The 26,559-nt window shown below is 40.4% G+C and overlaps 1 protein-coding gene across 1 annotated transcript; it reads left to right on the top strand.

Annotated features, from left to right (window-relative positions):
• The first annotated feature begins 11,730 nt into the window (after positions 1-11,730).
• On the top strand, positions 11,731-23,497 carry LOC142193877 (aquaporin-5-like). The gene is made up of 5 exons (XM_075262891.1): positions 11,731-12,193; positions 15,514-15,678; positions 16,314-16,394; positions 16,689-16,880; positions 23,381-23,497. The coding sequence occupies exons 1-5, from the start codon at positions 11,813-11,815 to the stop codon at positions 23,414-23,416; spliced, it is 855 nt and encodes a 284-aa protein (XP_075118992.1). The 5' UTR covers positions 11,731-11,812; the 3' UTR covers positions 23,417-23,497.
• The last annotated feature ends 3,062 nt before the right edge of the window (positions 23,498-26,559 follow it).

The following is a 26,559-nucleotide window of genomic DNA, read 5'->3' as shown; positions in this document are numbered from 1 at the left end:
AACCCCAATATATTCTTTGAATTACCAGTCAGAAACTGGCACTATATGGCAGTAGCAAGAAATGAGGGTATTTGTATTCCCAATATACTCTTTGAATTCCCAGTCAGACAATGGCACTGTATACCAGTAGTAAAAATTGTGGGTGCACGTAACCCCAATATATTCTTTGAATTACCAGTCAGAAACTGGCACTATATGGCAGTAGCAAGAAATGAGGGTATTTATAACCCCAATATATTCTTTGAATTCCCAGTCAGACAATGGCACTGTATACCAGTAGTAAAAATTGTGGGTGCACGTAACCCCAATATATTCTTTGAATTCCCAGTCAGAAACTGGCACTATATGGCAGTAGCAAGAAATGAGGGTATTTGTATTCCCAATATACTCTTTGAATTCCCAGTCAGACAATGGCACTGTATACCAGTAGTAAAAATTGTGGGTGCACGTAACCCCAATATATTCTTTGAATTACCAGTCAGAAACTGGCACTATATGGCAGTAGCAAGAAATGAGGGTATTTATAACCCCAATATATTCTTTGAATTCCCAGTCAGACAATGGCACTGTATACCAGTAGTAAAAATTGTGGGTGCACGTAACCCCAATATATTCTTTGAATTACCAGTCAGAAACTGGCACTATATGGCAGTAGCAAGAAATGAGGGTATTTGTATTCCCAATATACTCTTTGAATTCCCAGTCAGACAATGGCACTGTATACCAGTAGTAAAAATTGTGGGTGCACGTAACCCCAATATATTCTTTGAATTCCCAGTCAGACACTGGCACTATATGGCAGTAGCAAGAAATGAGGGTATTTGTATTCCCAATATACTCTTTGAATTCCCAGTCAGACAATGGCACTGTATACCAGTAGTAAAAATTGTGGGTGTATATAGCCCCAATTCTATTGCTAGGGGACTTGCAGGGTATTTCTGGGGTGAAGGTGGGGGGGCACACCGTTGGAACGGGTATCGGGGTATATATCGGGTATACGGGAATACACTGACAGTGTATTCCATTCAGGATCCTGGGAAAGCTGGGTTGCGGCGATTGAGCCCGTCAGTGCCACGTTACACTGACAAGCTTCTCCCTGGAATTTAGCTCTTACAAGAGCTGTTGGTTGTCTTCTCCTTCCTATCCTAGCCTGTCCCTGCCTACCCAGAATCTAAGCCCTAGCTAGCTGGACGGAAACCTCCGTCCTCGGTGAATTGCAAGCTCAGAATGACGCGAACCTGGGCGGCGCTGTTCTTTTAAATTAGAGGTCACATGTTTTCGGCAGCCAATGGGTTTTGCCTACTTTTTTCAACGTCACCGGTGTCGTAGTTCCTGTCCCACCTACCCTGCGCTGTTATTGGAGCAAAAAAGGCGCCAGGGAAGGTGGGAGGGGAATCGAGTAATGGCGCACTTTACCACGCGGTGTTCGATTCGATTCGAACATGCCGAACAGCCTAATATCCGATCGAACATGAGTTCGATAGAACACTGTTCGCTCATCTCTATTCATTATATGTTACTGTTTCATTAGTAAAGGCATATTCCCTTTCCGCACTGCCTGATGCTGATTCTTATTTTTATTTTTCTGCACATAGGTGCCAGTGAGTATAGCTGGCATGGGGTCGGGTAAATGTTGGCATGGTTGAAAGGATTTATTCAAAGCAGCCTCGCTTTTTTATTGTTTTCAGAGCTGATGAACCAAGAAGTGCTATCAAATGATGTCTAGCAGAAACCTATCTGGCAATCCTCCGTCTTTGTTGTTTACTGTATTAAAGCAAATTGGCTTAGTCAGGGAGTGGCAATGTTTTTTTTACATTTGCTCAATGAGCACAAACACTGGGAATGCCTGAAATCGCTGGCAAAATGCTTTTCTTATACCTAATATCCTACAGTTTATCACATGCCAATGCCATTGTTCCTTGTCCTCACAGCTTGACAGATATTTTACATTAGCATTGACAGGAAGAACTAATTACTATTAATCACTGGTTTAGTGATCTTGATGAAAAATGTAAACAGTATGATCGGAATATCCACTCCACGCTATATGACTAGTCTGCTATCTGACATGTCATGGAGGCCCGATCATCCATGGCCATTTTATGTAGACTTATTACTGCTTGTACTTCCAGAAGGGATTTACAGCTAAGATTTTTCTGCCAAAGATCCGGGCTCTTAATCTGCCCTGTCAATCAAGTATTGGCAATCATAGTTTATGCTAATAGGTGCAACCTTGTGCTATGTGGTGGAAGTGGTGGAAGTTTTCAATGTACTGTAAAAGCGCAGTCACACTGCAGGAACATGGAGTTATTTGTGTAGAACAAATCCCAAAGATTTCAGATTCACCAGAATCCAAAACTTTTGGCAAATTTTGTAACAGATTGATGCTAAGTTGATTCAATCTTTTCTAGACTTGCCTTGTTTTTTAACTTTTTCATAAGTGTTACTTTGATTCTTATTGCTATATTTTACTTTGATTTTTTTTCATTGTTATTATGTAGCACCCCACAGAGTGGGTCACTACAAATGTCATCTTATGTGATCTACACTGTGTACTGTGAAGGTATAGTGAGATCCAGTCAACCTGTCAGCACACACAAAGTTCCACAGCCATTATCCCTTTAGGAAAAGGGGTGGAGCTACAGACTGGAAGAGGGTCTCTCTTTTCTGTTCCTGGAAGGAGTGAGCAGGAGAGAGGAGAGGTGTGTGGAGGTGCAGTGTGTGCTGCAAGCCTCATGGTGTGATAGAACAGCACAGGAGGCCGGAGACCTGCAGAGGTGAGATGAGACCTCACAGGCACGGAGCTGCAGTTATAGGACCATCAATTCCTAACTAGTGTGAGAAACACTTAGAAAATTGAGAAACTCACTGGACCCAGGCCTAGTGAATGCAAGATTCCTGGAGGCTCAGTAACATACAGAGTTGGGGTGAGTGTCTGCATCCAGCATCCCAAAGAACTCGTGTTACCTGCTGTCCAGAAGGGGGATCTACCCAGGTGTAATTAACCTCTGAGCTCCTGGAACCCAGGACTAGAGGAAATCTATTAGAGAGTGTGAGCAGCAATGGAAGGCTGAATCATACTAGTGGTAAAAGGGAAGACTGGCATCTCACTATACTGGAGCAAGGTGAATCCTCTTGTAACATCTGTTATCTCCTGCTGACTACAGAAGTAAACTGTAAGTGTTTGGTTAACCCCTGTCTGGACTGTGTTCATTCATCAATCCTCTGTTACTCCTCCTGGAAATCATCCCTTCCTCACCTATATCATCCGGCCCTGGGACCTGCCCTGGTTGGGGAGGGTATAACATCTGGCACTGCATCACCACCTATTCCCAGAGGCCCTATCTACAGTGCCCGGCTTCACCTCAAGCCAAAACCCTAACTGGCGTCACGACAAACTTTTATTTTTCTTTATTTTTCTTTCATCCATTTTTGCTTAAAACTCCCTTTTTTCAAGGCGCTGCCGCCCCCGGTGTCGGGCCTGCTCGCACCGTGAATCTACATAGGCCGAGCCGGGGCGACTCAATTACATAAGTATACGTGTGAAGAATATCTCTTAGAAATGCCTCTACTGTATAGCATTGTATATTGTAGTGATGTACAAAACTGCATATTCATACATGTTCTATTTTTATCCATTTTCATAAATTCCTTAAAAGGGGCTCTATCAGCAAAATTATGCTGATAGAGCCCCACATATGCGTGAATAGCCTTTAAAAAGGCTATTCAGGCACCATAAATGTTATATTAACCCCCGTTCCTTTTTTAAATAAAAGCATTAAAACATATATGCTAATCGTACCTGAACGTCACCATGGGCGGTTATGCACGGTGCGACGTCAGCTTCGGGCACACCTGCCTCTTCTGTCTTCTTGTAGTGACGCCCTCTGGTTCCGTGTCTTCATCCGTCTTCTTGTCTTCAAATCCCGTGCCTGTGTAGAAGCGCTTCCCTCCGGAGCACTACTGCGCAGGCTCACTTGCCAGTCCCCGTAGAACTACATGAGCGTACTGCACGCTCGCGAACTGCCATTAAGTAAAATGGCGAGTGAGCCTGCGCAGTAGCGCTCCGGAGGAAAGCGCTACTATGCAGGCACAGGATTTGAAGACCTCAAGCCGGAAGAAGACCAATAGGAAGCCAGAAGAAGAGATGGGACCAGAGGGCGTCGCTCCAAGAAGACAGAAGAGGCAGGCGTGCCTGAAGATGACGCAGCATCGTGCATCACCGCCCCCCGTGCACGTTCGGTAAGATTTGCATATATGTTTTTATGCTTTTATTTAAAAACGGGACCGGGGTTTAATATAACATTTACTTTCTAAAGGCTATTCACACATATGTCGGGCTCTATTAGCATAATTGTGCTGATAGAGCCCATTTAATATACTGAAAAGTATGAGGGATCCATGAAACAGGCACCCCTCAGGTTCAATCTTCTCACTGACACATCCATTACGGTAGGTTAACAACTGTGTTGTGGTGTCCATTTTTCCAGTCCATTGGAGGACCAGAACAATGGATAAAGAGACCACTAAAATAGTAGACACATACTGAGCCCAATGGACCCCTTTGACTATAATGGGGTCTGTTGGATGTTTGTTGTTTTTAACTGAAAGCACCAGATGAAAAAGTTGTGTTTGCAAGACCTTTCTATTTGGTGATTTTAGGTGGACAACACAAAGGAGTCTTGGAACTGAGATTCCGAGGCATATGTGAACATTGTCTTAGTAGTAAAAGTAATAAGTTACATCTGGAGGAGAATGGTACACTTAATACTAAAGTCAGAATATTAGGCTTGACCACTTCGCATGCGAAACACTCAGCACTGAAGGTGCCTGAATGAAATATGTCAATGAGCCCCCAGCACATGTAACGGGGTTAAAAGAAGCCATTGACTTACACCCAACCTCAATGCTTAGCTTAAATGGGTTGCCCAGTTATTGGACAAACTCCAGAGGGACCTTGGGCAGGGGTAACATAAAAAAAAGATACTCACCTATCTCAGGCACTCTCTTGCTGCCATAGCTCCTTCAGTTGCATGCCATGCCTCAGTGCCTGGAAGTCCTACACCCCTGTGACCAATCTTTTGCCTCAGCGGTTGCTGGAGAAGGATCAGGGACATATGTAAGTGCAGAGACATCACCGGTCCCTCTGCAGTAACCAATGAGGTTGCTGATTGGCACAGGGCTTCTGGGGAATGATGTATGGTTTGTGACTGAACAGGCTGTGGTTGGCAGACATCAGAGCACCAGGGACTGGTGAGCATTTTTCTGGAGCAGCCCAAACAAATACTGTCATTTTATTGTCAGGTACTCGGCAATCTGCTGCTTGAGGTGAAATACTCATCTTGCCTCATAGCAGATGTAGCCCTGACTGTGTTGAATTTTCTTATAACTATGCCTATCTTCACTTTTGAATACAATTAACTCTTGTTATTATGAAATGTATTTCTTTTACAAGGGGCCTGGACAAATTGGCGTATTTGGCTCATATTATACTTGTTACTTCCCTGTCCCCAGTATATTCCTGTACTCAAACATTTCTAAACTAGAGACTGCTTACTTGAAGCCAGGATCATTTTAGTAGATTAAAGGACTTCATTCAAAATATTCCTAAGTGGTCTTCTCCACACATATTTTAATGCCCCCTTAAATAGCCCCCACATAAGGGCCCCAGGCACCTTAATCATCAGTATAATATGCAAATGAAAAAAAAAATGTTATATGCACCTAACCCGTTCCAAAGGACTTACCTGCAGGCTCCAGCTGTAATGATGTCTGTGGCTTGGTGCTCATCGAGTCCCCCTACAGCAGGCACCATCAGCCAAAGGCTGAATAATAGATCAGCTCCAGGCTCCACCATTGTATTCAACTCTATCTGTGTCTTAAGGACACAGATAGGAGTTAAGATCGGTACCTGTTGCCATGAACAGCAGGACAGTGCTGGGAATGTGGGACTATTACGCCGGTCCCACTTCCATAGGGCCGGTACAGATACTAGTTTGCCCTATGGTTAAAATGGCCCTGCTTGAATCAGCGTAACTGCTGCTGTGATCTCAGGACTAAAGGACTATATGAACACCCAGCTTACAATTTCATGTCTAGGTAAGAGCTAAGTACCATATATCCAGCTATCCTTTAAGAGCCTTTTTTCTTTCTGCCTTGGGTATCTCAAACTCTAAATGCACTTGAAAGTCTCATATTATGTGTCATTTATAACCTATATTACAGAATACAGTAAGCAGTGCAGTAACACAATGTTATTACATATAGGGCAGAGATAATGCCTGTCATACAGCTGAAAGCACTTGTAGAAGTAGTCATCATTTTATAGATTTTAATATAAGATAAGTTATTTGCTTTTGTTATCTTATGTAACATGAAAGTAAAACCAGGAAGGTCAATGTAGAAATGACTAGATCATGAGATACATAGTAAGACTGGTAAATCTGTTTTACTTTAGGAGCAATTAGTATTTATTAGGTACAGCGATTCCTAATAAGACTAAGGGTGCATTCACACTGAGTATACGCTGAGCTGATTCTTAACGTAAAACACGTTCAGAATCAGCGCGTACAAAGCAGATCCCATTCATTTCAATGGGAGCCGGCATACGTGCGCTCCCCATTGAAATGAATGGGCTGCTTTTTTCCCTATTGGTTTCAATATGATACGCGTATATGCCGGCTCCCATTGAAATGAATGGGATCTGCTTTGTACGCGCTGATTCTGAACGTGTTTTACGTTCAGAATCAGCTCAGCATATACTTAGGGAGAATTCACAAGGAGTAAAGTGGAGCGCGATCTGGCATGTATACGCGTGTCAGCAGTTTGCGCGCTCAAAAAGATCCCATTGATTTCAATGGGAGTTACGAGCGTATACGCGGTGAATGCACTCTTATAGGCTGGGTTCACACTACCGTTGGATGTCCATTAAAAAAAAAAAAAAACCCCGGACACCTATCATAACATTAACGAACACTAACTGATCTTAATGTATCTGGTTTTTTATCTGATCCATTTAATGGACATATTAGCATCAGTTATTGTCCATTATTGAACGTTTTTTGTTTGTTTTTGTTTTATGAGCATGCGCAGAAAAAAATGGACAGTAATAACAGACAATATAACGGAGACCTATCATGAATTTGTTATTTTTCGCAGGCACAAAAACCTGCACTGCGGATTTTGCAGAAAAATAATGGACATGTGACAGATTTGATGTAAACGGACGCTAAGGGTGCATGCACACTACATAACGCCGGGCGTGTATGAGAGCCGTACACGCCGGCGTTACAGCAGGGCTGCCGAACACTTCCCATTCACTTCAATGGGAGCGCTCGTAAACGCCGCTGTTACGAGCGCTCCCATTGAAGTGAATGGGAAGTGTTCGGCAGTCTGCTGTAATGCCGGCGTGTACGGCTCTCATACACGCCCGGCGTTACTCAGTGTGCATGCACCCTAACAGTTACTAGCGGACAACAGAAGAAATTGCATTGAAATCAATGGGATTTTAACAGATTTGTGACAGTTCTGTTAAGGCTGAGTTCACACGGGGTATTTTGGTCGGAATCCACCTCAAAATCCTGACCAAAAAATGTCTCCCATTGAAATCACTGGGAGCCGGTCAGTTCTGTTTTCCTGGAGCTGTTTGTTCCGGCTCCCGGAAAAAAAGAATTGACATGCTCATTCTTCAGGCAGATTTGCCTCGCGACATCCGCCTGAAGACACTCCCTCCTCCCGACTAGGCCCATTAATTTGGGCCTAATCCGGAGCGGAGTGCCGTAACTGGACGCAGGCACAGTGCACCGCCATCCAGTTGCGGCTACCTGTTTTTTGGACCGGAATATGAGGCGGCCTCCGCGTCAAATTCCGGTCCAAAATACCCCATGTGAACGCGGCCTAATGTCCGTTGTTAAAATCTTGTTACAGACACTAGCAGCGGACACTACTGACAGTACCAACAGTAGTGTGAATGAGCCCTAAGGGTTCTATCAGACACAAGTAGTCAGGGCTCCTAGTTAGAGACAGACTTGTCATATTGGGGGGACCCTCTAATCAAAATTTTAGGCCATGCTCCCTCTTTACCAGAACTTTTCCTATTTGACGGTCAAAAAATCTGGACAAAATAGTTCAGCATGATAAGCTATCTTGTCCAGTAAAACGTCATGCTCCTTATTCTACATACCTCCATATTTTACAAAAGACAGCTCCACACAATATAATGGTCCCCCAAGAGAATATTGTCCCCTTTAATGGACCCTGCACTTGCATCTCATCAGCCCGGTGTAGAGAAAACTATAACACATATCCTTCCCATGGTCTCTTGCGAAGTGGAGTAGTAAAGGCTTAATAAGTCTCCACACACCTATATGGTGGTCTCTCCCCAAGGAGTGACAATATCCCCTTAACCCTGTCTAAGCCTCTCACCTCTACCAAGTTATAGTCTTCTCTACACCGGGCTGATGAGCTGCAAGTACATCGAAACGGCCGTCCTCGATTGAGAGACTATACCTGGTAATAATCCCAGCGTCATTGCAAAACAAAGGCCTCTTGGAAGTTCGAGCATGATGCTAAAGGGAGCAAACCTTTATTGGGTTATTTCACTGAAATTTTGTCTTCCTAATTACATCAGGGAAGACAGGCTTGCACATTCCAGTGAGCGCCCTCTATTGGTTTGCAACACTGAGGCAGCAGCTGACTTCCTAATTACATCATGGAAGACAGATTTGCATATACTTCTATGAAATGAATAGAAAGTCCCCTTTTCTCCTGAGGGTTTGATTCTTGGAGAATCCCTTTAAAATACTACATAGTGTTTAAGTATTTGAAGTGAAGATACACAGATGCAGCCAATAGTACGTGCTACTGCTTTACATTATATAAGGGATCATGGAACGAAGAACAAATTCCATAGTCTAATACATAAACATATATTTTTAGGAATGTGAATTGCACTTATCACTTTAAGGATGAATGACAACACTCCACAAGATTTTGTTTGGAACCACCATAACCAACCTAACTTATGACATGGCCAAATACATTTCTAACAGTCATATATGTAAATACCAAGGTAATGTCATAAGTATTGTACATGCAAATGTTGTCCCGGCATAATGTGATAAATATACCGTATATAATTACTTAATATGTTGTAAGGGCTCCTAGTGGTCATGAGTGGTACAGCAACTTTTTTTTTTTTTCATATTAATTTTCAAAAACATTTACTGTATTTATTTCCTTGGAATCCCCCCCATTAAATATATTAAATATGAGAATGATACAAGGTGATCTGTCAATCTATCAACTTTGAATATTGTTTCTGTTTGTACTTACAGACATGTAAAGTGTGAATGTCCACTATACAATGCTGCTGAATATCCTCCATTCTATACAGGGTAACTTAAAGGGAACCTGTCATATGGAAAATGCAGGCAATCTCCCAGCAGCATGTTATAGAGCAGGAGATGCTGAGCACATTGGTATATAGGTTTGTGAGAAAAGATTCAGTATAACCTATCATTTATCCATTGAGATCTCTGTTCTTTCTTGTTTGAGAAGTCAAGGAGGTGGAGCTATCAGTGGCTGACAGCAATCTCTGTATGCACCATTATATTATTTTATGGCATGTCCGGCTGGAAGGTCACCCCATTGGGAATATACTGTATATAACAATACCCCATAAGGATGAGCTGCACTATGTAGCCATGCCATGTCCAAGCTTTTAAATAGACAAGACCGTTCCATCTTTACTTCTTTGGAGTGTTTCCAGTTTAATCCAGGTGTATTGCTTACCTAAATATACCATGAAGTTTATGATAGTACAACACCAGGATCCACCATACTGGCGAGTAGTTTGTCTTGTATTCTTGATGGAATATGTGAAGAAGCCTGAAGTTTAGCTTGAAAGGGGTTGTCCAATTCCTTTTTATTGATGACCAATTCTGAGGATATAGTCATAAATAAGAAATCAGTAGGGGCCAACGCCTGGAACCTACACCGATCAGCTGTTGCAAAGGACCTTGTACTTTATAAGCACCGTGACCTCTTAACTGTTTATAGGGGTTGCCCAATTCCTTTTTATTGATGACAAATTGTGAGAATGGGTCACTAATCAAAAATTAATAAGGGTCAAAACCTGGGACCTATACCGATCAGATGCTTAAATGGGCCTAGTACTTTATGAGCACTGTGACCTCTTAACTGTTTATAGTCCATGTCATCTATTTAATAACAGCCAATGCAATGTAATTATAGAAGTGAATGAGATGAGACTGTAATTTTATCCCACAACTACTATAAAACCAGTGACATGCCATGTAAACAGTGAAGAGGTCACGGTGCTCATATCAATGATTTGGCTCTTTAAACAAATGATCAGCAGGGGTTCACAGTATTGCACTCCCATTGATCTCTTATTGATGACCTGTCCTGATAGGTCATCAATAAAAAAAAATCAGGAGATCCCTTTTAACTACGAGGTCTTGTGGTTACAACCTGTTAAACTGGGTCTCCAGTAGGAGGATCATAGGCAGTAGTCTGGGTACCAGTCAAAGCACAAATGATGCTATGGTTCAGGTTTCCGTTCTTTGGGTCTGCTTGGGGACCCGCTAAACGGAAACCCAGTCCGCTTAAAAAGTGGTTACATGCAGACCCCATAGACCATAATAGCGTCCACCTGGTTTCCTTCCAAAAAATGCAAAGCAGGATTTTTTTCTCTGCATTTTTCAAGCGGAATGGGTAACGGAATCTCCGAATGTAGAGCAAGTGCTAGTGTGAACCAAGTCCTTGTCAATGTCCTTGGGACAAGATTTCACATCAGCAAAGTCCTCTGATGGACTACATATCTTCCAAAAAGTCCCCACCATAACAGCCTATAGTGAAGTTCTTACCTTTCTTCATGGATGGTGCACCCCTATATGGACCCGATCTGAGACTTTCATCTCCTGCAAGATAACATCTGGATTTAGGCAACACAGTGGCTCAGTGGTTAGCACTTCTGCCTTACAGCGCTGGAGTCTTGGGTTCAAATCCTGCCAGGAACAACATCTGCAAGGAGTTTGTATGTTTTCCCTGTGTTTGTGTGGATTTTCTCCCATTCTATAAAGACATACTGATAGGGAAAAAAAAACAAGATAAAATCTGGATTGTGATTTTTTTTCTTGCATTGCAGGAGATAGTTGAAATGGTAGTTGTGTTATTGTAGTAAATGATATATTTATGTATCATAAAGCCTATGTGTGCACATCGCTGTTATATAAGGTGTGTACGGATTAACTATTTATATCTGCTACCACCTCCTTTACCCAGAAGAAATATTGCCTTTCCCACAGTATATAATTAATCTACATAGCAGCAGAAGTGTGAATGTTCCCGCAGCATTGACATACGACTTCACTTGGTAAGATTAAGACATTTTAATTTATTTTGACTCAGGATATTAACAAGCCTTCTGGCAAAAAGTCTGACAAGCAAGAAACAATGATTGAGAAATCTCTCAAAATCCAGAGTAGACAATAGAAGCTTATGAAATAGATAAAGAGAGTCAATGCAGCCTCAGATGTTATATAAATCCATTTAAGTATACGTCACGGATTAAAAAAAAATTGTGAATCCTTTCCAGGTGACACAGAGGGAGGTTTACATTAGTATATGAGGCTAAACTGTTATTTAACATGTACAACCAGGGGTGGAACCTGTTGTCCTCTCCACCTCTTCTCCAGCTTGTCACCTTGGCAAGTATATAAGCTGGCAACCTACTTACACATTTACACAGCTGCAAGGACAGGAAAAATTGGACAACTTTATCAAGTGAATGTCAAACTTCTTCAGAATGAGGAGAGAACTTTGTTCATTGGCCTTTTACAGGGCTGTATTTGCTGAATTCCTGGCCACACTCATCTTTGTGTTTTTTGGACTGGGCTCTGCTCTGAGATGGCCGGCTGCTCTCCCAACAGTGCTGCAGATCTCACTGGCCTTTGGTTTGGTGATAGCTACAATGGTCCAGACAGTGGGACATATTAGTGGAGCTCATATAAATCCTGCCGTCTCCTTTGCCTTTGTTCTTGGATCTCAAATATCAATATGGAGAGGTATTTTTTACATCATTGCCCAGCTTTTGGGGGCTTTGGCTGGTGCTGGTATACTATATGCTGTGGTTCCACCGGCTATTCGAGGAAACCTTGCCATCAACTCAGTAAGTATATTATTATTTGGGCAGTGATGACTGTAATGGGGTGTGCCAACATGTAGCACCTTATGTACCCAATGCTAATACTAAAATGAAGGCAAGCTTCCATCATAAAATAGAAATAAGATGTGTGTTGGGTGGATATTCAGTTGGACATTTCGAGAAGTATTATTGTGTTAATAATGTGTATGTTATGTAATAATTTATTGGTAAATTTAAAGCTGTTCATTAGATAAGGTAAGATAAGATAAGAGTCATACGTGTAAGATTAGCATCAGCCACAATAATTGTACATTAGATTATCTGTAAGCTTCCAATTAGTAATAAATAATCACCTATATTTGGCCGTACATGCGTACTTTCAGATGACAATAGCCAAAAAATGCAACTTTTCAGAAGCCTACCATTGGTCATAGCAATCATTTACATGAAGTTTACAAATGACTGTTCACTAAAATGATATATTTTGATAATTTCTAGGATTACTTGAATACTAATATATTGTATGATCAGTTTTAGTTTAGAATGTGTTTTATTTTTCGGAACTTGGCATTTGATGTCCCAAATAATGATCTGCACCAATAAGGCTAAGGATTCCATTCTCCATTCCATTTAAAAATGTGGGACTTTTCTCTCCCCATTTTTGGGAGGAATTTGGGCCGAAACCCTATGGGAGTCTATGGGAGTCCTTGGGTTTCCGTGGATAACTGCTTTTTTAAGCGGATTACGTTTCCATTCGTGGGGTCCCCAAGCGGACCCCATGAATGGCAACCCTAATGCAAGTGTGAATCTAGTGTAATACATCTATTTCATAAAAGACACATATCTGTTATATCAAGGACTCCAAATTCTTTCATAGAACTGACCATGTCATGTATGAGCATTCCTGATAATCCCCTGGCTTCAGTTATTACACGTACTATGCCCTATATCATCTTATCCATCTAACAGTTTATCAATGATCTCTCTTTTATGGGAATTTCTTTGTCCAAGTATTTGCTCAGTTTTTATAAGGAACATTATGTAAGTGATAGTTATTTAGAAAAATCATTTACAGGTCACTAAAGTGATTCAATAATCACTACAATTTTTAAAGTTTTCTCATGACCATAATGTACAAATACGGGGGGGAATGGTGATGCTTTAGGCAAACATAGACACCATCTTGGCTGTGATACATGCTATAATATAAAACTGTGGTTTAGGTGCTTACAGTATAGTTTTAACAAGGGGGCCATATGGTGGCTCAGTGGTTAGCATTGCAGCGCTGGGGTCCTGGTGTTCTATTCCCGCCAAGGGCAAAAAAACATCTGCAAGGAGTTTGTATCTTCTCCCCGTGTTTGCATGGATTTCCATCCCATATTCCAAAGACAAACTGTATTATCCATATATATTATTTTATTGCACTTTTACTTGTTGTGTGCGTCATATTCTATATTTGTATATTCTGTGAATGCTTTAATATTTTGAGGAAAACTTCTTGCAGGAATACATTAATATCAGTCCATCATCTAACACTTCTACCAGACTGCAACATAGTGATCTTACAATTCGTACGCAAGGATTTGGGGGCGATGCCATATTTTTCCATACGATAGCTAAGAAACAGAAATGATAGAGAAACAGAAGCTGAAATTTGTGACATATGTGTTTATACGATTTGGAAAAAGGGTCAATAGCAGAGCAGGTCCTGGCAGGACTCTTAGGCGATATCGTGAGGGTCCTGATAATTCCCCGTACGTGGAGTGATTGACAGCCTTCTATCTACACACAGTCTTAGGCCTCGTTCACATCTGCGTTGGTATTCCATCCAGGGAGTCCACCTGAGGACCCCCCCCGAACGGAATACCGAACGCAACTGCAAGTGGTGTGCCAGTGAAAGCACAAGGACCCCATAGACTATAATGGGGTCCGTGTGCTTGCCGCCAGATCTCCGCTGGTGTCATGCGGATAGGAAAGTAGTGCACAATTTACTTTCCTTCCCGCATGATTCATGCGGGCAGCGCGCAACCAGCACACGGACACCATTATAGTCTATGGGAGCTGTGTGCTTTTACTGCACAGCGCTTACAGTTGCATTCTGTATTTCATTCGGGGGGTCCCCATGTGGACTCCCCGAACGGAATACCGAACGCAGATGTGAACAAAGGAAAGCTGTATATCACTGTGTATGAGTGGGGTCATCAGGACTCTTACAGTATCTAGGAGTCCTTTCCCTGTATTTTTTTCTCGGAGTCCTACAGTAGAATTCACCCGACATGTTTGCTTTAAATGACACCTTTTGGACTCCTTAATAAATAATTTATGCAAGACAGATATATTGATCTGACATTATCACTTCTGCACTACTTGTGGTGTGCATTGATACATAACACCAACAATTTTGTTACCTACACATTTATGGAAATTATGGTATGTGTCCCGAAGCTTTGAGCATAATTTGTAAGATGGTAGAAGTGGTTCGGGATGTTTTGGGGATATTTTGTGTCTCTTTAAAATCTTACAAATGAAAGCAGATTATTTGTCCCGCACTATTCAGGTATACAGGTTCTTTCTCAAGTATCTTAATCCAAAAAGCAAATATATAACATGGAGTTAAGCAGACTGAAAGGGCTTATGATCATTGCAAGGGAGAAATGATATCATGCAGATGCACAGGACTTATTCAGCAATTTTTACAAATATCCTTTTACAAATAACTTCTAAAATGAAAATACAATGTTAGAAGTTCATTCTTTTGCCTTTAGTAATTTTATAAAGTCACTCCATATAATGGTCTGTTCACATTGCTCTCTGATACTTCATGAGTCAACGTCAAGGACCACTGCAAGGGTTTGTTGTAGCCCTGTAGACTTCTGGAGTAACAGCCTTGTCACCGACCTCATCCTAATGATAATTAGTTCTATTCTGGTGTGTACATTTTGTGTAATATACTATAGACATATGTACGGTAGGTGTGGTGCAGGTAACTACTAGACACCCATGTATTGTCACAGAGAGGCAAGTGCTCACTTATCCTAACAATGTTAATTTCTGCAATGACGTAGGACAACCGCTGCTGAGAAGTTCTAATATGTCTAATTTCTGAGTTAAAAGCAAAGTAAATTCCAACAGGACTCCTAGGAGAGACAGTAAGAGTCCTGATTGCCCCGCCCACACACTATGATTGACAGTCCTGTACACATTGATACAAGGCTGTCACTTATTCTGTGGGTGGGTACGCAGGATTCTCAGCAGTGACCTATTCTCCATAGTGTACGGTGCTTTTATATGTAATGCTCAAATACTATTTCTCTGGGTATACTAACAATATGTTATCATTACAGCTGAGTAACAACACAAGTCCAGGAATTGGAGTAGTCGTTGAGATCATTCTTACATTTCAACTGCTTTTGTGCATCTTTGCATCGACTGACAGTCGTCGGACTGATAATGTTGGGTCTCCAGCTATATCCATTGGCCTTTCTGTTACTTTGGGTCACCTTGTAGGGGTCAGTATAACATTATTTCATTATTTTCATAGCATACTGTGTTGCTGAACATCTATATATTTGACTTTTACAGTATTGTGCAAGAATCTCTGCTGTATGTGTTCACATTGAACTATGGCTGTGATCTTGGGATATACCTGTGATATATAGTACTGTAACAGCTAATATGCTATCTCAAAATTTACCTGTTTTCAGTTCAGGCTTTTGTTGAAGTCAAGATGGTACATACTGTATAATATTGCATCCCAAATAAGGTTTGCATTGTAACTAGAGATGAGCGAGCACTGTTCAGATCAGCCGATCCGAACAGCACGCTCCATAGAAATGAATGGATGCGCCTGGTACTTCCGCTTTGACGGCGGCGGGCCGCTTAACCCCCCGCGTGCCGGCTACATCCATTCATTTCTATGCGAGCGTGCTGTTCTGATTGGCTGATCCGAACAGTACTCGCTCATCTCTAATTGTAACCTGGCCTTACAATCGCCAGCTATTTCTATAAAAGAGAAAATGAATAGTCATATTAATAGTCATATCAAATATAATACCTAAAATTTGCATGTTATGTATAGAAGTCAATGGACTGACTTGTTATTTACTACTATAACTTATCGGCAATTCTATTTTCAATACTTTAGATATACTTCACTGGTTGCTCAATGAATCCGGCCCGGTCATTTGCTCCAGCCGTCATCGTGGGAAACTTTCGCAATCAATGGGTAAATATTTACATATGGAATTACATGTTCTTACTTTTAGACAATCATATAATATAAGAAGATCATAAATAATGAAATTTTGTTGTTCATCTGAGGTTGCATTTACCTAATTTTAAGATCCTCTAAGGAACAGATGTTGTTTATCATAGAATTTAAAGACAGAGGACTTAGTTTTTCTCTGTAGACAGGTAGTACTATAAATATCGTAATACTGTAAATGTACGTAGTGGATAGCTCCGTTTACCATGATTTACAGATGCTTATTTGTTCAACTTTGCATATTTTGTATTTTAGGTCTTCTGGGTCGGACCATTAGCAGGAGCCGCCATAGCCTCTATAGTGTACAATTATGTGCTCTACCCAAACCTGCGACCACCCAGGGAGAAGTTGGCTGTATTTTTGGGGACCTATGATCCAACAGATGACTGGAGTGAGGAGCCCGAACAACACTCACACAAGAGACGTTCATTGGACTGTCCTGACCGTGTAAATAAACCATTCTCTATGTAACCACAAAGCTAGAACATAAAATAGCAAAAGGACATTGTTTTTTTAATTACAAAGCAAGGGCCAATGTTCTCACCAAAAGACTCTTGATATGAGCAAATCCTAAATTTCTTCTGAGGTTCTGCTACAAAAAGCACAGAAGAGTTTAGAGTTTTTATCTTAGATATTGACCTTGCTAACAAGACAGGACTTAATTTATTATCTGCAGTTTATCAGGAAGTGTTTTCCATATTATACCAGACATGATAAACGGCAATCGGCATGGCCACCATAGTGGCACGGGCTAAGTTGGAAATACTCATAGCTGTACAGTGGTACCAAAGCCTAGCGGTGGCTGAGAAAAGCATTAAGTATGACATTGCATTGCTTGTGAGCATCTAAGCCTATAGTTTGAAGCTGTACCTGGGCCCATCACCTTATGACATGTATGATGACATCACGCTGCATTGATGTATTAACGTATGTAGTGGAAAGCGCCATCTACCATGATTGTTATTAAATATACGTAATTATGCCTATGCACTGCCCTCTTATACCAGGGCCTATGGAGCCCTGAGATAAGCTATGGTTGTGACTATAACTTCTACAACCATTGTTACAACAATAACGTTGTTTTAAAATGTGAATTATTTTACCCCCTGATATTAGAGATTAGCTCTAACTAGGTTTAACTATACATGGAGATAATATTCAGTTTGCAGCTCTAACTCTGTATCTAAATACCTTGGCCAAAACAGACTGACTTACTGGAACCTTCCTTGGTATCCAAAAAGCAGTAAGGGTCCTGAGCCAGACCCCTAAATATACCTCTTGAAAAGGAACTTATATAATAATGAACTTAAAGGGATTCGTCCTATCTATAAAACAGCTGTATTCGACTCCATAACTCCCAACCACAATAAAGGCATAGACAGGGGTATTCCCACCTCCACAATGAAAGGATCCGACATGAATAAGCATGTGGATTTTTATTTTTTTACAAAATCTGATTAATAATGCAGGATGTGACTTGACCAATGTCAGCACAGTGTCAGTTTATCTCTGTTCTGGTGAATGTGTCCTGGACAGACTGGTTATAAGGACGCCCCGCCTAATGGTTATAGTATTTTATAAATCCTTAGCAACCAGTCTGTCTCAGACATTCAGCAATTCATCTCAAATATTACCTGACCATGGAGCAAAGAAGTAGGGGTATAGGAGGCCTGGCAGTGTTCTACTTGTTACTGCAATATTAATCAGATTTTATACAGGCATATTTAGATGGAGAAATTGTTTAACGCGGTTCAGAACAGTACACTGTGTGCGCCTTTAACTGAATGTCCATTCTTAAAAAAATACCTCAAATGATGAAACCTCTTTTTTATAAATGAATAGTACAGATGAATGTAAAAAACTTATATTTGTATTTATATTTTAAATAAATATTATTATTATTATTATTATTATTACTTTGGGAATCTGTTTCCTTCTCCGCTTAGTAAGCTGCTCTACGCCTTCTTATCTTCACTCAGTTATTTATTTATATAGCATCCATATTCACACACAAGTCTATGGAGAAGGTTAGGACTAGGCTTCCTCATCCTTTTCCTCTCTCCATAGACTAATATGTAAAACAGAACTCGAAGCTTGATAAGTAGAGGAGGAAACGCAAAAAATCTATTACAGTGTTTCTTATATTCCCCTGTACTATTCATTTATGAAAAATTGTTTGATAATTGTAGATATGCTTAATCTACAATTCTGCGTTGATACATTTCTCAATATATCTTCATAGAGGCCTACACTTTGTGATACTGACCTCTAAATCCATTATATAGACATATATGTAGGTTACATTATTACATTGCAGCCAATTGCAATTGCCATTAGTAGGAGTTTAGTAGATGACTGCATACTCCTGTATATTAGATTTGTTTCCAAGGATTTAAAAAAAAAAAAAAAAAATCTTTAATGCCATAACATAATAATAATAATAATAATAATAATAATAATAATAATAATAATAATAATAAATAATGAGATAATAATAATAGTAATATATACATCATATACATTGACGTGCCGCCCCTTTCCTGGCCTCAGTATTTGTGTGCCATATAGACAGGTATCACCAATATGACACAGGCGGAGCAGAGGATTAAATAACTGAGGTTGTTTTTTCATTGTTATATTTTTTTTGTTTTTTAATCCTGGATAACCCTTTTATTTAAAGACAGTCAGTTACAGATAGATAGGTTACGGTCACATGAATCAGACAGTTTTTTTACCCTTGTGGATCATTGCCTCTGTCACCGAGATATACCAATGAAGATATACCAATGAAGATATACCAATGAGCACTTTTGAGTTAATTTTAATATTGACAAAGTCTCAGTAATGGAGCCACTAATTCAAAAGGGAAAAACATTGATTTAGGTAAAGATAACCTATCTATCTGCGAGGCTGGGTTCATATGGTGGGATCTGGTGACAAATTCCTCTGAAACCAGTATACAGCAAATTCCTAAACTCCCCTAAGCGGGGGTTAAATTTATTTTGTAATTCTGAGATTGGGATGGAATCAGAAAAAATAAGATGCGGCCTCTATGAATTTATTTTGACGCAGAACATATTTTTACCCTAAAAGTGACATTCTGTTGATAAGTGGATTTGGGAGAAATAATAGCACAGCTTCAAGTATTTGCGATATCTGGTTAAGATTCCATTTCTAGATTCTGAAAGCTGAATCCACACAGGGTTCTTTGGTCAGGATTTCGAGGCCGTACCACCGCAAAATTCTGACCAAAAAGACCCGCTCCCATTGAAATCAATGGGAGCCCGTCAGTTCTTTATTCAGAGCTGTTTGTTCCGGCTCCCGGAGAAGTGACGTGCTCCTTCTTTCAGGCTGATTCGTCTTGCGACATCCGCTTGAAGACACTCCCTCCCGACTAGGCCCATTCATTTGGGCCTAATCCGGAGTGGAGTGCGCGACTGGATGCCTCTGCCTCAGGTTCCGGACCAAAAAACCCTGTGTGAACTTACCCTTAGACTTCAAGCAAGGCCTAAACAAGAAACAGATTGTGAGCTCCAGGTGCAATGAAAACAATGATGTGTATAATGGCCCTGTCCATATTACATAAAGCTATGCAGTGTGCGTACAGTGTTATACATTACCAATGACTATATAGGTTAAGTAGCTGTATGAACGCTCTGGTAGATGGTTCTTGAGAAAGGAAGACTCCGGGATATAAGAAGTTGGTCCATTTTCATGACAGCACAGAGAGGCAGTTACTGAACATGTCCAATAATGCATTTTTCTTAGTAGTTTGATTATAGATACCCTGTTTCCCCGAAAATAAGACAGTTTCTTATAATTAATTATCTAACGAAATATATGACCTTTCTTATTTTCGGGGGATGTCTTATGCAGCAGCTGGAGCGGGGAACAATCGGCAGTCATGCTGATGCTTCCTTAGCGGAGCGCCGGCATGATGCCGTTGTATGTGATCCAAAAGGTGAAGGGGGGGGGGGTGTCTTATTTTCGGGAAAACAGGGTATGTAGAGATTTTTTCTCCCTATAGCGATACATTGTGTCCTTTTATGCATCCCACAATATATTTGCACTGTTATAATTGCATTTATGTCGATTGTGAGATTAAACAATTTATTTTATTAAACTTTTTACTGGTTTACCATACTTTGTCCACATTTTAATTCCAAAAATTAAAACGTTGCCCTTGTGTAGATATTGTATAGTTTCGGATAGTTACTGGTAGTCCCAATTGTAGGTATGAAAATAGGATTGTATACTACATCACCTACATCACCTACAGAATTCCTATGCTATAGAGCCAAACTAAGCCAACTCGGATACTCGTGTGTAGACATGAGGTCTCCAGGTAAGAGGGTTGTTCAGCAGGTAAACTTATCTTTTTACTTTATAAAGGGTCAGAAATACCTCACCCAGTCCCCTATGACTCCTGTATATTTGTTAAGCCTTAAAAGAATGACCTAAAAAAAAAAAAAAAAAAAATTATAATAAGGACGACCCTTCTAAGGGGTTTCACAAAGAGGAGCATGCCTGGATCTTTATACCCTATTCTAAAATAATATATCATATTGCAAGATGAAAGCACTAACCCTACTTCCTATATTTAAAGGGTTGATCCATAATTAGAAAGTAGAGTCTCCTTTGCCCAGACAGTAGGTTACGTATCGCAGTTAACCAAATGTTGCAAAGCCAGACCCAATCCATGGACGAGTGCTGATTTTTCTGAGAAAAAGAAGAATATTTTTTTTCTATGTTTGTCATTATTACTATTATTATTATTGCCCTTATATAATTGAATTTGTCTTCTAGAAAGTCCTATAGTTATTGCAGTTGTTACAAGAATTATATTACTTTAGATCCATTTCATGAATATTACATTTTTGAAAATGTAGTAAAAAAAAAAGCAGAAAAATATGTTTTAGTAACAGTATATAGTCTTTAGTGAAAGCCTTTAGTTGACTAGTGACCTGGCACAACCTCCCAGGGTTACATTGTTGATTCCATAACCCTGGTATGGCAACTTCTATGACTTTATAGGTAACACATATTAGTCAGCTGTTCGCTAGAACCAAGTTTGATTCTTGGAAATGGATGGAATGAAGTTCCATATGTTAAAGCAGATAAGAATCAAGTTCCTAATTTTATAATGACGTCCTTTCTAGAAATAGAAATTATTACATGCTATAAAGAACGCTTAGTCAAGATATCAATAACTAGCTCTCATCCAGCTACTTGTCCCAACAGGTTAAGCTGGCAGAGCCTGTTGGTATATGTAGCTTGTTAACAATTGGCTTATGGTACTGTATATTACACCAGCAGTGTTGGTTTGGCAGAATCCCTAGTGGCCCCTGTTGTACATAATGGGGTTGGTTTTGAGACTGTTAAGAATGTTCCCCACACACGGCTCTCTTTTTTGGTGAGGTGAGCACTGAAAACAAAAATTCCCTTTGACTGTTTTTTTTAACATTTAATTGTATTTCTGATTACTACTATTGGTAATAGTGACTGTAGTACTGACAGGTCTAATAGTAGTAGTAGTAATGGTGATAATAGTGACTGTAGTAGTGGTAGCACTAATGGCAGTAGTAATGGTGTTAGTAGTGGCAGGACTAATTGTATTATTAATAGTATTTATTAGTGGTAGTTAGGGTGGAGTGAGCGATCGGGATCAGAAAAGATCAGATTCCGATCGGCGATCGAGTAAATTTCACGATAGCAATTGGAATTCTGATCCCGATCTTTTCCGGCGGGATCGAGGTCGGAGGTTATCTCAAGATCGGCTCAACCCCATTCATGTATATATCATTAATAGGGTTGAGAGATCGGGAAAGATCGGATCCCGATCGGTGATCAAGCAAATTTCATGATCGGGATCTGCTGGAAAATGATCGAAAATCAGATTTTAAAAATGATCCTGAAATCTTAAGTTCGGCTCAACCCTAGTTGTAGTAGTAATGGTGGTAATAGTGATTGTAGTAGTGGCAGAACTAGTATTAATATTAATAGTATTTTTTTATAGTGGTAGTAGTAATGGTGGTAATAGTGATTGTAGTAGTAACAGGACTAGTGGTAGTAGTAATGGTGGTAATAAAGATTGTAGTAGTGGTAGGACTAATGGTAGTAGTAGTAACGGTGGTAATAGTTATTGTAGTAGTGGTAGGACTAGTGGTAGTAGTAATGGAGGTAATAGTGATTGTAGTAGTGGCAGTACTAGTGGTAATAGTGATTGTAGTAGTGGCAGCACTAGTTTGAATAGTGATTGTAGTAGTGGTAGGACTATTGGTAGTAGTAATGGTGGTAATAGTGATTGTAGTAGTGGTAGGACTAGTGGTAGTAGTAATGGTGGTAATAGTTATTGTAGTAGTGGTAGGACTAGTGGTAGTAGTAATGGTGGTAATAGTTATTGTAGTAGTGGTAGGACTAGTGGTAGTAGTAATGGTGGTAATAGTTATTGTAGTAGTGGTAGGACTAGTGGTAGTAGTAATGGTGGTAATAGTGATTGTAGTAGTGGTAGGACTATTGCTAGTAGTAATGGTGGTAATAGTGATTGTATTAGTGGTAGGACTAGTGGTAGTAGTAATGGTGGTAATAGTTATTGTATTAGTGGTAGGACTAGTGGTAGTAGTAATGGTGGTAATAGTGATTGTAGTAGCAGGGAGAGTAGTAATTGCACTAGTAGTAGTGTTCATTGTAATACTAAGCAGTAGTAGTTATGGCTTAGGTGATATTTGTCTTTGTGATTGATCTAAACTTGCCACGATATAATTAACATTGGGTGAATCAGAGGAGTGTCAGTGATACCAGCTAATGCTGGGTTTGGAAAAATACAGAATCCCAATGTAATTGACCTGTTAAGCAATGTCTATCATTGATACACTATTAGCTTTTAATTAACATTTTATAATTAAAGGATTATTATATTTATCTTATACTTGATGTGTATATTTCAGACAGTTCTGCAACTTTCACGCCTAAATGATTGTTGAACATCCATCAGTCTAGGGCAGCACAGTGTTATGAGTCCTACCAGTGATCAAACATCATAGCTTCGAAGCCGAACGTCTGGAATACTTCCCGATTCCGCTAGACAACCAGAAAATGCATCGGTGTATATGGCATGTCCACTTTCAGAATCTTTAGCTCCGCCTGTTGCATCCTGTAGTCTGTAAATGCATCTAAACAATCATTTACATTTTTTCAGACTTTTTTGGAATTTGTTTAGTTCCATTGCTTTTTGGCCTGATGAAAAATATTGGTATTTTAAAATAAAATAAAATAAATCAATATAGCACATACCATAAAAATAAAAAAAAAACTTTAAAAACTGTAAAACTGTAAAAACTTTAACCTCTATATGTTTTTTGTGCTGTTATACTATGAGAAGAGATAACCATACAGCCATGGTATAGTATTCCAATTACACATAAAAATGGGCGGATGAAAGAGATTACCTATACCTACGGAGCTCTTGGAGCAGTCTGCAATAAAATTGCTTGTTGTAACATTCCCGCCCTGTTCTTCCATCATACATAATGAATGCATAGAAGCAGAACAGCCATTTCATACTCCTCAGTTAATTGTATTAACAGTGTCATTTTAGGATCAGAATTGTACTGGCATGTGGTTCTGGAACCTGTTGTGGTGATGCACTAAAACTTCCCTTAAAGCGAGTGAAAGAAATGACAATTCACACAGTGAACTTTTTCTAAATGAGAAATATTGAGAAAAAGTTGGCCATAAAGCTTAGGTAGCATTTGGGAAAAAATCTCGAGACCTCCCTATACACATGAAAATGTAGCATGATCTGTATATACTGCAGTCAAGTTCCTCCTAGAGTATCACTTTGTTCCATCTGTAGGATTTTTTGGTACTGCTTATTAGAGATGAGCGAGCACTGTTCAGATCAGCCGATCCGAACAGCACGCTCCATAGAAATGAATGGATGTGCCTGGTACTTCCGCTTTGACGGCGGCCGGCCGCTTAACCCCCCGCGTGCCGGCTACGTCCATTCATTTCTATGCGAGCGTGCTGTTCAGATCGGCTGATCCGAACAGTACTCGCTCATCTCTACTGCTTATAGAACCTAACCATTCTGCAGAATGTAAAAAAAAATTGTCATCAGTTATGTAAGACTCCAATGAGATCACATTCTAACGTGCCTATGTCTCGCATACTCTAGTGGCCCATTTCATGGTATTCAATAACCTATCATTGTATTTTTTGGAACAAGGGAGGACCCTCACAAACCCAAACAAACATAATGGTTACGGGTGCTAAGGAGTTTAATCCACCTTAGTGTGGTTAGGGTAATCTGTGGGTCTCCTTGGCTTATGGGCCAGATGGAAGCTGCAATCTCAATACTGATGTTAGGGCTTATGGGCCCCCTAAGGCTCCTGGGCCCCGGTACAACTGCCCCTCTGCACCACCTCAAATTATACCGCTGCTTGAAGATATGCTCATATGAGTCAAATAATTTTTACATATATCCTTCACAGTGAAGATTCTGTATTTGTGTCATAAGAATCCATGGAAACATCTTGTGGACTACAGCAGTGTTTGCCATGACTTTTTACATACTCTCCTCTTTTAAGTTGGTGAAATCATCCCCTTCCAGTGTTGTAGCCTTCAACATTGGAGTAATGAGAAGTCCCCACACATGATAGGGCCAGTACCGTCATATGCATGTGATTGAGCTTTTTGCATTTCCTTGCGTTGTAACAATAAAGTGTTTGCTATGTATGGTAAGGTTCTCTGATGTAAATGAGTTATTATTACACCATGTATATTGTATATCACTGTCACACTGGCTGTTATTGCTCGGTCATTGTGTCACTTGGTTTGGTACTTTCTGGAGGAGAGGTGGTGTGATAACACCTCTACAGGCAGAACTCCAATAGAACTTCAATACGCCTGTTGGCTGTGCTGCAACAGTGTCGTATAGTATAGCACTTACCAAACAAAAACTTTTGGGAAGTCCAGTCAGGTCAAGGGACTTCAGTGCGATTAGTTACAAATCTGTACAGAGTGACCTTTGTATAACCTGGATCTTCTCAAAAGCCACCACAGCAAGTAAGGCTCCGTTCACACGGGGAGTGGAAGGGCGGATTTTGCCACCGAGAGTGACGCGGAGAGCCGCAGCTTCCGACAGTCGGGGCTTTTCCCTCCGGAGTCAGCTCAAATGAATGGGCCAACTCCAGAGGTTGCTGCCGCGAGGGCAACATGCCGCTAGTGGAAAAAAGATCGCGAACGGTATTCATAGACCACCATTATGAGGGCGCGGATTATGACGTGGATTCCGCACCATAATCTGCCCCCTCTGTGCCCGTGTGAAAAGGCCCTAACAGTGATAGTCTGGAGTGGCAGTTTCAGTGTGAAGTTGGTGTAGCCCCTGTCTGAATCCTTTACAAGTATCATATAAGGCCTGGTTCACATATGCATTCGGTATTCTGTTCTGGGAGTCCGCTTGGGGATCCCCCCCGAACAGAATACCAAATGTATTAAAAAGCAGTGAGCAATGAAACTACATGGACCCCATATACTATAATGTGGTCCGTGCGCGTTCCATGTGGAGTCCACGCAAATCATGCGCAGAGAAAAGTGCTGCTTGAAGTACTTTTCTCTCCACTTGATTAGTGCAGACACTGAGCGAAAAAAACACACGGATGATGGGTGAAAATGTGAAAATGCAGTGAAATAACACAGTAACCAAAACCTTTGCGTGGTAAGATAATACATGTGTGGCCCTCAAGCAAATCTAGGCCGGACCATAATATGCTTAAAAAGTCAATTATAATGAGACTCAGAGGGTGTCAACACAGGCGTGGCGCCCCATTAATTCTGAAATGGTTATTGGCACCAAACTGGTATTGTATGGAGGCCGACCTGTAATTTGATCTAATTTTCTTCTTGGGATAAATCTTTGGTTTTGGCACAACTGCTCTTAATAATATTCTATTCCCTGGCATTGTATCTCTACAAGGAATATACTGGAAGCACAGGAGGTAATATGGTGTGTTAGTATGTAAGACTAGCAGAGCTGATGGGACGTCTGGTGCATTTTTCTAAAGACTACTCAACCATGCCTGGCATAGCACACAGAACAGATGAAGGAAACCTAGAAAATCACATC

The sequence above is a fragment of the Leptodactylus fuscus genome, chromosome 2 (assembly GCF_031893055.1).
Source record: "Leptodactylus fuscus isolate aLepFus1 chromosome 2, aLepFus1.hap2, whole genome shotgun sequence".
Taxonomy (NCBI): Eukaryota; Metazoa; Chordata; class Amphibia; order Anura; family Leptodactylidae; genus Leptodactylus; species Leptodactylus fuscus.
The sequence above is the reverse complement of the archived record's forward strand: the minus strand, read 5'-3'. Positions and strand labels throughout refer to the sequence as shown.